At 42.2% G+C, this 13,292-nt stretch overlaps 1 protein-coding gene across 7 annotated transcripts in view; it reads left to right on the top strand.

Annotated features, from left to right (window-relative positions):
• ASTN2 (astrotactin 2) overlaps positions 1-13,292 on the top strand; it is an 849,846-nt gene that overhangs the window by 355,162 nt on the left and 481,392 nt on the right. For all 7 annotated transcript variants that reach the window (XR_010382793.1, XR_010382792.1, XR_010382791.1 and 4 more), the window contains one exon: positions 971-1,138. Coding sequence is in view for 4 of the 7 variants with exons in the window: in XM_064490458.1 (XP_064346528.1) it covers positions 971-1,138 (168 nt within the window). In the remaining 3 variants the exon portion in view is untranslated. The remainder of the gene's footprint in view (positions 1-970; positions 1,139-13,292) is intronic.

Genomic DNA, 13,292 nt, shown 5'->3' with positions numbered 1-13,292 from the left:
GTGTGTATGTTAAAGAGGAACAATTTAGAGTATAGATTGCAGAGTTAGGGTCTTTTGTTTGGCCTACATGAGCTTTCAAGAACAAGTTTAAACCATCATTTCCAAATTGGCCAATTACAATAAAAATCAAAATTTTCAGCCTCTCCTAGAGAAAATCTGGAGTTCTTGCACCGCTGACCTTTAGACCCATTTGACAGGAGCTGGCTGGAGCCAAGGTGTGGCTGCTGCACTCTGACAGAGCCTGCAGCACCCTGTTCACCCCAAACCCCGGCTCTCCTTATTGTTTCCCAACGTTAAAGCATTTTCCATTCCATGAGTACTGCTTTTTCTTTTAAAGATGCTACACATTTCTTTGAGTCTGTCTCTGTCTCTCTGCCTCCCTCTCTAATAGAATAAAACAAAACAGAAACACAAGCCAGACCTAGGGGCCAGGATGCTATTTCCCTTCCCCTCAGCCAGTGTCTCCCGTCGATGCCATCTGCCTGCCCCCTGTGGGGCATTAATGACTCCTGCTCCAAGGGGGATGCCTGGGTGACAATTTTTCTTTTAAATTTCAATATTTAATCATTCTTTACCAGGACAAATCAGGCACTGGCTAATTATTTCACTTTCACAACCATGAGGTGGGTTCCATTAATATTCCTACTTACAGCTGAGGCCCAAAGTCAATGGCTGGTAAGGGTGGATCCAGGATTTGAACCCACATCTCACTCAGTCTTAAGGACCTGACTTTTCAGCACGAGGCTGATCTGTCTCTCGTGTCTGACTTGTCTCTGTCGGCTGCTGATTCCAGGACTGGCTCATTGTAAATGCTCTGTAAATGTATGTGGACCAGGAAGAACCGGGACTTGGGGTGGGGGGATGGCTTGTAAGCACCTGTCTCTGCTTTTGGTCTGCAACATCAGCAGCAAGACACCTATACCCTAAAATCGGGGAGAAAGTAGCTGTCTTTCTGTCTGTTCACCCACAGGGAGCAGCTTTGTGGTGAGTGAAGGGAGCTACCTGGACATCTCCGACTGGTTAAACCCAGCCAAGCTGTCCCTGTATTACCAGATCAACGCCACCTCCCCGTGGGTGAGGGACCTCTGCGGACAGAGGACGACAGACGCCTGTGAGCAGCTCTGCGACCCAGAAACCGGTGAGCCGTGAGCAGGGCTGGGGAGGGAGGGAGAGAGGGTATGGCCTGAAAGATGGTCTGCACTCCTTCTTCTGGAAGAATCATGGCTTCTAAGCGATTAACAAGTGGCTTTATGTAAAAGCCCATCAGTCCCTTTGGTAATTAAACTCTGTGCTGCCATTGCCTGACAAGGAAGGAAGTTCTTGTAAAAACCGCAGCATCTCGGAGTTAGGAAGGACCACAGAGAACATCTAGTCCAACTTCAGCAAAGCAAAGTATCTGAATGTCACCAGACATCCCTGAGCTCAGATCCTGCCTATCTTTTACTAGCTGGGTGTTAGTTTTTCTTCTTCATTGAACTATAATTGGCATATAACACTGTATAAATTTAAGATATACAATGTGATGATTTAATACACAGACATAGTGCAAAATAATTACTGCAGTAAGGTTCGTTAACACCCCCATCACCTCGCATACTTACCTTTTTTGTGTATCTGGTGATATCATTTAAGACCTACTGTCTTATGAGTTTTCAAGATACAATACAGCATTGTTAACTGTTCACCATTCTGTACACTAGATCCCCAGAACTTATTTCAAATGGGGAGATATGGTCATCGGGTACAAACTAGGTAGGCATTCTTTAGCAAGACACTTCCTGCCTCTGAGTTCCAGAGAATGAAAATAGTATCTCATCCACAAGCCTGTTGTTAGGATTAAACGAGATAAAGTATGGAAAGCTCCTAGTAGACTTATTTATTCATTCATTTTACAAATATTTATTGAGTAGCCAGGCACGTTTCTAGGCATTGAGGATATAACAATGAAGAAAATAGGCAAAATCTCTGCCCTAAAGAAGTTTATATTCTATGGAGACGTTAAATCTGCATTGCCTAAGAAGCTAGCCACTAGCCACATGTGGCTATTTAAATTAATTAAAATTAAATAAATTAAACATTTCCTCAATCATGTTAGCCATATTTCAAGCGCTCCATAGCTGATGTGATTAGTGGCTACCTCTTGGAGAACTCAGAGGTGGAACATCGCCATCATTGCGGGAAGTTCTGTTGGACGGCACTACAACAGACAAACAGGTGAATGTGTGTACTGTGTCAGAGGATGATAAATGCTGCGGGGAGAGCACAGAGCACATGGGATGCTAAGCTGGGAGTGGGAGTGGAGTTGTTATCACACAGAGAGGGGTCAGGGAAGGCTTCTCCAAGATGGTAACATCTGAGCAGGCGCTTTTAAGCTGGAGATGCTGGAAGCCATGCTACTATCTGAGGAAAAAGCATTCTAGGCAGAAAGAACAGCAAGGGCCAGCACTCTACAGCAGGAGCACAGGAACATGCCATTGATTCAGCACTAGCAGGAAGACCAGTGTGCTTGGAGGGAAGTGAGAGAGGAGTTAGGAGAGAAACTTGACAAGCAGAAGGCTGGGGAGGGCGGGGCATAGAGGGAGATTGCAGGGCCTTATAAAGGACAAGAAGGACTCTGGATGTTACTCTGAGTGAGACAAGAAGTCATCGGAGGACTCTGAACAAAGGAGCGACATGATGTGACCTACATTTTACCAGGACCACTCTGGCTGCTGTGTGGAAAAATCAGCTTAGAGGGCATTCAAGGGCACTGCTATTCTAATGTAGGCAAGCGTTGGTGGTAGCTTGGACCACAGGGGTTAGGGGAGAAGATGGTGAGAAATGATCCAATTCTGGATATATTTCAAGTGTAGATTTGACAGAACTTGTTATTGGTTGTGGAAGATGAGAAACAAAGAGGAGTCAAGGATGATTCCAGATTGTTCAGTCCAAACAGTGAGATGAATGGATTTCTCATTTATTGAGTACGAGGTTCCTGTTGGAGGGTCAGGGCTGAGGTGGGGGAGGATCGTGCTATTTTAGACGTAAGTTCAAAATGTCGAGCAAACATCAGGTAGAGATAAAAAATAAGCATTGGAATCCAGAAGTCTTTTCAAAGAAGAGGTCTTAGCTGGAGATAGAAGGTTGTGAGTCAACAGCATATAGATGGTATTAACCCAGAAGACACCATCTTATCTACAGTTAATGCTTAGTAAATGGACACTGTCTTATTCAGAATTTCTGCTCAATAAGTAGTGTATATTAATGTCCACAAACAGGGAAATAGTATTTAGAGGGAAGAAGAGATTTGCCAAGGCCACCAATCAAGTTAGAAATGAAGCTGGAATTAAAACCCCAGTTCTCCTAGCTCCCAGTCCTCTGCTCTTCCCAACAACTTATAGGGGCGTATTTTCTCTGGAACTTAGTCCCTCTCTCCGTTAACAAGATCCTGGCCATCTCGCCTGGAAAGCCCACTGCACTGATGCCCTGGGGAAGCCTGTGTAGAGCTGAGGGGTCTCAGTGGCTTAAGTCAAGAGTGTGCTTTCTCTTCCCAAGTTCTCTCCCACTTCTCCAGGGGGCAGAAGCTCAGGAGTAAGGAGAGGCTTACCCTTGCGTCTTGGCAGAGTCAGGAAAAGATTTGCCTTTTAACCATTGTTCTCTTGGGAGCCTGTTCAGACACATTTTTGCAGCCTTTACATAGGCCTATTGGGGAAGCTATTTAGAAAATGCAGTGCAGCTCTGGCGTACCATTTGACCAGATAGCTGAATCTTCTTTCTCTTAATTAAAACATTTAGACTTTAAGGCATTGTCACCCTAAGCAGTATCCCTTTATCCCCAACACATACACAGACATACACACTCTTGATTATCCTCATGCAACAGCCAGGAAAGCCTTTGTGAAACTCTGTGCTCCTGGATCTGGTCCTGTAGGCTCTCCTTTTTGCTTTTTCCTTTCCTTAAAAAGTAGGCAAGATTGCTGGTGGGAGGGAACAGAAGAGGTTCCCCTGCTTTCCTCCCTCCATGAAGCCCCAGCTAGGCAGAGTGGCGAGTGTCTGAGGGTCTGACCTGCTGATTTCCCAGCTGATCTGCCTTCAGGTGCAAGTTCATGGTTTCTGATCATCTTTCTGATTAGCTACAGGCTTGCGGACCTAATTCCAAACAGTGGATCATTCAGGGTGCAAGCATGTATTAGCCAGTTCAACAATGATCAACTTTCCCACCAGTATCCCCTAGAATTACACACACAGACACACACAGACACACACACACACACACACACACACACACACACACACACACACACACACACAGACACACACAGACACACACACACACACTTATTGCTTAGAGCTGGAAATATCACTAGAATCCACTCTCTTGACCTTCTCTACTTTATCACTGGTGATACTGATGCCCAGAGAAGAAAGGTGATCCAGGGCCAAAATCACACAGCCAGCAGGTAGCAGAGAACGTCTTCAAACTCGGGATCCTGTGCTCCTAACCAACACTTCTCAGCCTTTTATAGGTCTAAAGTGAGGCCCAAGACTCTGGAACTCTACAAGGCTATCAGCTGTTGCTAACGCTCCTGACCTAAGGACTAACCTTGATACAACAAGGCTCTGAGCGCTCTTCTTCCCAAACAGTCCTCTTGTGTTCTAAACAAATAATGGGAGGCCCAGCTGCCGCATTTATTAATTTATTTATCTTGATGAAACCATGCTCATTTTTATCACTTCCTCTTCTGCCTCTATTTGCCACATCCCATGGGCTCTTGGTGCACTGATACCTGAAGTTTCCTGAAGGCACCGTGGTTTCTCATGCCTGCATCCCTTTCATGGGCTGTTTCCTCCCCTTGAAATGCCTTTCTCTTTCTTTTGCTGGGAGACTGGGGCTCCTTTTTACCCCCATTTCATTCAGCCCAAATGTCCTTCCTCCTAGAGGCATCTGTGACTCACCATCCCCAGCCCTGACCAGATTAAGGGTCTTCTCTCTGCTCTTATGGGTTCTATGCTTCCATATGTCACAGTCCTTGTCCCTGTGAAGAGTCACTGTAGTTTCCTTGTCTGGATGAATCACCAGACAGTAAGCCTTGTTCAGGGCCGGGGAGAGGGATTCAACACTTGTATCTTACTTATCTGTGTATCTTTCAAATGCTGACATATAATTGGTTCACAGAAAGTAATGAAGGGAAGGAAGGAGGGAGGGAGGGAGGAAGGAAGGAAGGAAGGAAGGAAGGAAGGAAGGAAGGAAGGAAGGAAATTTCCCTCCTCATGCTCCTTGAAAAAATTTTATTCACCAATTTTCAGTTTCTTCCTCCGTATCTACTCACCTTTAAACTCAGATTAAATATTTTCCAATGCTAGAGAAATTGGGTCACCAAGAGCTGTCCGGTAGCCAGACCAGCTAGAGTGCTCTGGTCTCACCCTCCCATCAGCCATACCCCTCAAACATTCCTCTTTGCATTCTCCTCTCTGCTCACATTCGCATAGCCCCACACCCCAACCCCAGACATCCCATGCAAAGCTTTACCTTCTAACTGGAGTTCAGGCTCCTCCCTCTACCTGAAATTCCTTCCATCTTTAATTACATACTTTCCAAAATCCTATTTGATTAATTACCTCTCATTTCCTCTCGGTAGACTGGATGACTTCTATGGTATCATTAGGGTTCTCTGTTGACTAAATATTTGATTAAAACTTGAATTATTATTTGGAAACTTCTCTACCCTGCTAAAATGTAAGCTGCTTAAAGCTTACTACTGTATCTAATTTATCCCTGTATTCTTCCCACCCCAGTGTCCAACAAAGCACCTTGCTCTTACAAGTCACTCAAGACATAAATGAATGGAACTATCTACAGATAAGGAGTGGAAATAGGAACATAAGTTTCCTGACTATATTTTCATGGGGCTTGCCTCAGACCCACTTTGCAAAATTTATTTCAGTTTGTTAAATTCATTCAAGCTAGATTTTCTTAATTCCACATCTCATAAGTCACTCATAACTCATGTGTGTTAAGTGCTATGGGAAATCACAGACAAATTGGACAATGTTCCTGCCTTCATGGGCTTCATATTTTCACAGGGATAAAAATAATCTGCTCAAATATAGCTATTATAAAAGATATAACGTGGAATAAATCAAGAACAGGCATTTATAGAGCACCCGGTGCCTGGAGAAGAGGGAGGAATGTGTTCTAGATGAGGACTTCAGGAGATTCATCATGGAGAAGATGACCTTTTAGCTGAGCCTTGTAGAATCAGTAGGGAGAATGAATAGAAGGTGATTTAGCAGAGGAATCTTTATGGTGGAGAAAAGGAGGAAGTAAATCTAGAATAATTTCCAGACCTAGAGAGCAGCATAGCTGAGTTGGCCTCTGGAAAATGTGCTGTACATGAGGTAGAGGAAGAGGAGATGAGGTTGGAAAGGCAGAGTGAAGAGAACTCACAGAAAGAGGAGGATCTGAAGTTTCTGAGAACCACCTAGCGTTTTAGTAAGACTGTTGGCCACTGAAACAGAGAAACTGCCCTCCACCTATCGAGTTGTTTTAGGGAACATCTAACCGCCCAAGGGGACAGCTGGGAGTCCCCTCCTTCGCCTTCCAACAGGAATTAGAATTTGGAGGAAGTCATGGAAAAGTGAAACCCCCAAGCGCAGTACATGTCTCAGGCCTTAGCTCTGTCAAGAGCGGCTTAACCTCCCATAAAGAGCCCCTCCTTCTGTGGGTGGGGTCTGCAGGGCTGAACAAAGTCATGGAGTCCAAGCAGTGCTCATCCTGCCTTAGTGCTTCGCTGGATGTGTCAGTAGGAAGGATCTTTCCTCCCAGCTGACCAGAAAGAAGGAGGGAAGAGGGGGGGATTGGGCGGCTGAAGAGTGTATAATTGCCATGATGTATGGATGAGCCTGGGCAGGTTTTCCTGGCTCTGTGCCATATCCCAGCTCAGGTGTTTTTTTCAGAAATTTCAGCAATTTGTAGGACGTGCGGGGCTCATGATGGAACTGGATCCAGTGTGTGCTGGAACTGGCTTGTATGAACTCGTGAGAGTTGATTGTTATCATCTCTTCCCAACTCTTTGTTCAGTGATGTCATGTAGATGGCTCATAAATTGGCTATGGTAAGGGGTATTTATACCAAGAAAAAGGTAAATGTTACAAATTACGGCTTACTTTCTTTGAAATGCCAGTCATAAACATTTACCTTCATAGCAGTGGATGGGATGAGAACAAACCAGTCAAGGACCAAGGCAGAGAAAGGTCTCAGTGAAGGCTCAGAGAAGGCTGGAAAATGTTGTCAGAGGGTAGCATTATGCTTCTTTTCAGAGTAAATTACAGTTATCTTCAGCTCTCAGAAGACAGAAAGTGAACATTCAAAGACTACTTACTGTAGTCTTATCAAACATAGCATCATTCAGTTCAAATGATCAGGCTTTGACTCTTAAAAGTGGGGAGGCTGAAATGGGTAAAGGAGAGCAACTGTATGGTAATGGATGGGAACTAAATTTTTGGTGGTGAGCACACTGTAGTGTATACGGAGGTAGACACATAATGTATACATGAAACATAAAATGTTACAAACCAATGTTACCTCGACAAAAATAATTTTAAAAAAGAATGTCACCCTGGCTGGGTGAATCTTAGTGTGAAACAGCTTTATTAAATTTCTTGCACATGGGTGGTATCATGCTAAATTCTCTATACAGAATCTTTGACAATATGGCTCAAACCACATGAGGCAAGTAACAGCAGAACACTAATTCACTTAGTCACTAATTCATTCATCTATTCATTTATTCATTCATGCATTTAGTGAACCAGAGTTGAGCTGGAATATCCTTTGGAGTCAGACAGAACTAGGTTCAAATCCTTGCTTCTTTGTTTGCTGACTTTGGCAGGTCGTTTAACCTATCTGAGCCTCGAAATAGAATAATTCCTATTTTGCATAGTTGTTGTGGGAGTAAGATGAAAAATCACGCTTAAAATGTGCTTAACACAGCACCGACTCAAAACGTAGTGTCTGCTGCTCTTTTTGTAATCAGTTATTCAGTCACTATTGTCTTCACTTCATTAATTTAATAACTCTTTCAATTAATTTAGTAACTATTTCATGAAACACCTTCAGTTCAGCAATGCACAACTGTGTTAGATTATGTGGGAAGAGAATAAGGTATGCTCCCTGGCCTTGGCAGCTGACCACCTAATAGGGAAACTTACGTAACCTGGATATTTCTATCTGCTGGCTTTTCATTTAGTCCTTGTGTGACTTTTACACTTGTACAATGAAAAAAGCCACAGGCTCTCAATTCTAGTGCCAGCTTTGCCACAGATTTGCTATTGACCTTGTGTCTGTCACGTACTGTGAACTTCATATTCCGTCTCTTCAACAAAAAGATTAGTGGAAACATAATTTTAATGCAAGTAAGGTCCCTAGCCATCATCTAGTCGGATCTATTGAGGGTCACGAAGGCGAAGCAAGTTCCCCAGTGTCACTCAGTAAATTACAGGCAAGATGTGATTTACAACCCTGAATAATTCTTAAGATACTTTCCAGCTCAAAATTCATGTTTCTATGACCTTTTAAGCACTAATAACTTAGAACGTAAGTATGATTGAAACAATTTGTAAATGGCATTTAAAGCAGATTGAATTTTCTTTTCAAATTGATAGGCACGTCACTCACATTCACCATCATGTGCAGTTTATTTTCGTGTCTTCAGCAGTCACTTTTCATTTGCAGTTGGACAAGAAAAGAGAATATAGAATGTGTAGTTGTGCCATATGTATGTCTTCTAGTGTACTGAATGCTTCTAATGTTTATGGATTTTTGTTTCTATTATTTGCTCATCCCTGTGTTATTAACGTTTAAAGGGACATGGGGACTTTATGAAGTTGTAAAGAGCAAGAATTTACAGAGAAGAAGAATGTCCCTGCCTTAAAGGGGATCGTAACATGGGGTTTCTAGGTGATGTTGTAGATATGTAAGGTTTAAGTTGGGTGGTGCATAGGTGTGATGCGCAGTTAAGTGAGTTGAGATGACTCCAAAGAGAGCCAGCTTTCTGGCAGATTGGAGAGGAGAAATTTATATGTGAGAATGTAAGTTTTATAAAGACTTGGCCTTTGCTCATCTTGCTTATTGCTGTGTCTCAGGGACTGAAACAGTTCCTGCATCAACATATCTTTTCTTGAATGAATGAATGTATGAGTGAATGAATGAGAAGCAAGATTCACTTGCTGAGAGATCGAAGCTTGGTTAGTGGGCTGGGTGTATGGTTCTGGTGTCAATACAATGAATAGCCCTCAGATTGCTGACAGTGACATTTTGGCTAAGGGTGTTTTTGCTAAAGATTTTTATCTGGGACAGCTAATTCTCTGTTGAAAGTCACCTTCATCTCCCTTGAGCTGAGTATCACTGGTCTTTCCTAAACTCAAATAAAGTAAGCTCTATCCTTTATCTATGTAGTGTCAGTCCATGTCCAACCATGCTGTTATTCCAGGGGACCTCAGCTGGGGAAATCAATCTTCCACCAAGTGAGTCACTCTGATCCTCAGAATCTGTAATGCTCTCTACCTCACCATTCCTTGGTCCTGGACTTTATTAGAACCTGAGGTCATCTCATCTAAACTTACTGTAAATTAGTGAACTTGATGCCTTATTGTTCAGACATTCAAGATAGTGGCACCAAACTGTCCATTTCCAACAAAAGATATTCAAACATCAACAAACCAAGATTTTCCTGCTTAAATTCCATGAAATGAACGCTAATCCTAAAAGCCCATTTATCGGACCAGATTGATCCATTTGATGCATTCATTATCTACATACAGCAGATGGGGGTGTGAGACAATGGCCAGAGGTAGCCTACAGCTAAGAGGTTACGGCAGACTCTGTGTGAGGTGGGAGAGATACATGACTGCTGGAGTAACAGTAACAACTTCTGCTGTATATTATGCACTCACTGTGTACCAAGTATCCTGCTGAGACTTCATTCCTAGTTCTCCTGGTCTTCATGACAGCACTTCTGGGTAGTCATTATTGCTTCCATTTTCCAGAGCAGAAGTTGTGTCTTAAAGTGTAGTTGATTACATTCCCAAGGTCTTCTGTTTACTAAGTGTCACAGCTGGAATTTGGACCCAGATTGAGTCAGGAGCTGCTATTCTGAGGAGTGTGTGAGGAAGTTTGTTTAGCACTGAGAAGAGAGAGACATTGAGGCATTCTCTCTTTGATAGGTATTTGCAGAGAATTCTCAGAGGCAGGCATGAATCCTTTGGACAAAGACTTTACAGAATAAGTTGACTTGAAAAAAACAAAAGGACCCAGTTGGGTTGGGGACAAGGGAAACATGCAAAATGAAGAGGTGGAACTGGGGAAGCGTGTGTCAGCTGTAAGGAAACCATTTTTTATCTCTGTTTGGGAGCCTTGCTATATGTGGTTTAAATGTGTTGTAAAACGTTACTTTGTGGAAGAGGGTGAATGGTCCTTGGAAAAGGACAATCTGTGTCAAAGAGGAGGTTGTAACATTTCAGAGAGCCCACGGCAGCAAGAAACAGGACTGACTGCTCAAGCGATTGGAAGGACGAGAAGGTTAGAATGGGCTGCGAAAAAGACTTTGAAAACTTTTCCTTATTGGGAACATGTCAGTCCCACTGAAAATCCAAGGCAGCCTTACTTCGGAACTTGAAAGAAAGAGGTTGTAAGAGCCTATCATTGTAAAGGTGCATCTAGAAGATGACTTGAGGTAGCTCTGATGACTAATCTTTAGGAGGATTGTACCACCAAGAAGGAAGGCTCTCAGCTTCTACATCTAGGTTTTATCATCCAAAATACAAGCCCCTGGTATTTAAATTAGAGTCTATATTTAAATGTATTCAACAAATGTATTGCAAAAATATACTTGGGACTCCAAAAGTGGTCTATGTCTTACTATTTAAAAAGAAGAATTCAGGAAGCTTCTAAATATATTTGGAATGCCTTATGACCAATGGATTATCAGTAAAGGAAAGTATGGAGAGGGAAGATGATGGCAAAAGTATAGGTGGGAGTTGGGAGTGCCATTAGGATACAAAAGCCATGTTGGAAGTGTCCACACTTGTTAAGGGTGAGGCCTTTCCCTCCAACCAACGCGATAGGTCTTTGTAGGCAACAGTCTGCTCTTCACCCGTCCCCATTTCTTATAAGCCCCAATCTTTACTTTCTCCGTGTCTTCTTGTTCTTCCTGTTTTAATTTGAATGTCATTTTCTCAAGGAGGTTTTCACTGACCTTCCAGACTCAGTTATTCCTCCACGTTTTATGCTCCATTAGTACACTCTTTTTTCTTTGTAGTAAAGTAAATGATGATGATGATGATGATGATGATGATGATGATAATGATAATAATAATGCTCACTGTATAGCACAAACTATGTGTTAGCTCTCTTCTAAGCACTTCACAGGTATTACCTCATTCAGTTCTCTCAATAACCCGATGAGGTAGATATAATTATGTTTTAACTAAACCAAGATACAATCATATAATACGTACCAATTATCTTATGTGCTTTTAAGGAAAAAAATGCTGCCATTAATAACCAGAAGATACTAATGGTTATCAGAAAAGTCCTCATCTCAGGGATATTAAAATATGGAAGGTTTTGTGTCTTAGAATTAGTGAATTTCCCTGTTACTATCACCATTTTACAGGTGAGAAAACTAAATCACATATGTGAATGGATTTTCCCCAAGTCACACATCTAGGAAGCGGTGGAGTTGAAATTGGAGTTCCAGAAGTCTGGCTTCAGAGTCTATCTTCTTAACCACTATCCTATGTTATCAATACATACTTATAACTTGTAATTACATATTCGTGTGCTTCTGTACTCAATGCCTGCTTATCGAAGAGACCGGATGATGTGTAAAGGCAAGGACTGTGCTGTTATTAGGCCCTGATGTATCCCCAAATGCAGTCCACTGTCTAGCACACTGACGTTTAATAATGAATAATGGAATGAGTGCATCAAAGAGGAAACACTGAATTTGGAGATAAACTCCATGGGTTTCTCCTGGATCTGCAATTTTTACTCAAGGTGTAACCTTTGACATGCCACTGTGTTCTCTGGGCCTCAGTTTCTCTATTTAATACAAGAGGAGCTTACATTAGATTTTCTCTAAGTGCTCTCCAGCTCTGAAATTCTGTGTACTGCAAATCTGCACTGCAAGCCAGTGCCATGTCCAGCTCTGGGAACGTCCATGCTTCCGATCTCTAGAAAGAATATAGACACAGGAAACTGGGACCACTACAAGTTTGTGCTTTTAATAAACAACTTATGATGGTTTAGAGCTTGATCTCTGGGTTCCAGTGGGGTGGGATTCAAATTTCAGCCCCTTCATTTTGGGCCTGCACAACTCCGGACATTTTGTTGACCCCTTTTAACCTTTGTTTTTCTCAGTGGTAAATGATGGAAAGAATATCAACATAGTAATCTTCAGAGGATTATTATTTGGATTGAACTAGATAAAGCATATGAAGCACATAACAGAATGCCTGGTACATAGCACTTAACAAACATTAGCTATTATTATAGCTATGGTTAAAATATGAATTGAATAAAATAAATATTGTAGGACTAATTAAAAAAAAAAAAGGCAGTTACTAAGAGCCTAAGCAGTGAGGGAAGGCTTCTTGGCAGGGGAGAGACCAGAGTTGGACCATGAAGCAAAAGAATGTGCTAGACCTATACTGTCCAATGTGGGAGCAAATAGCCATATGTGGCTATTTAAACTGAAATGTAAATTAATCCACAGTCCCCACATTTCAGATGCTCAGTAGCCACATGTGGCTAGTGGCTGCTGCATTAAAGAGCATTTCTAGTATTACAGCAAGTTCAGTTAGACAGCTGTGATGGAGAGTGAAATTATGTTTCATATATATTTCATTTCATTTAAAATATTTATTGAGTGACAATGCTGTGCTGGGCACTATGCTATGAATCAAGACTTTACAGTGAGCAAAACCAGACCCATTGTCTGGCCTGATAGAATATAGACTAGAGCAGGGGGTAGCAAACTACAGCCCGCCAGCCAACTGCTGTGTCTCAATAAAACTTTATGAAGTTATATTGAAACACAGCCATGCTCACTAGTTACTCTATTGCCTGTGACTATTTGTAGCTGCAACAGCAGAGTTCAATAGTCATGACTCTATGGCTTGCAAAACCAAATATATTTACCATCTGGGCCTTTGTAGGAGAGAAAATGCCAACCCCTGGTCTAGGAGACTGATTTAATGCTTTGGCATCTGAGTTCAAGAACTGGGTTTTGTATTTATTCTTTCATTCATGT

This window comes from Camelus dromedarius, chromosome 10 (assembly GCF_036321535.1).
Source record: "Camelus dromedarius isolate mCamDro1 chromosome 10, mCamDro1.pat, whole genome shotgun sequence".
NCBI lineage: Eukaryota > Metazoa > Chordata > Mammalia > Artiodactyla > Camelidae > Camelus > Camelus dromedarius.
Note: the sequence above shows the minus strand (reverse complement) of the source record. Positions and strands in the feature narration are given on the sequence as shown.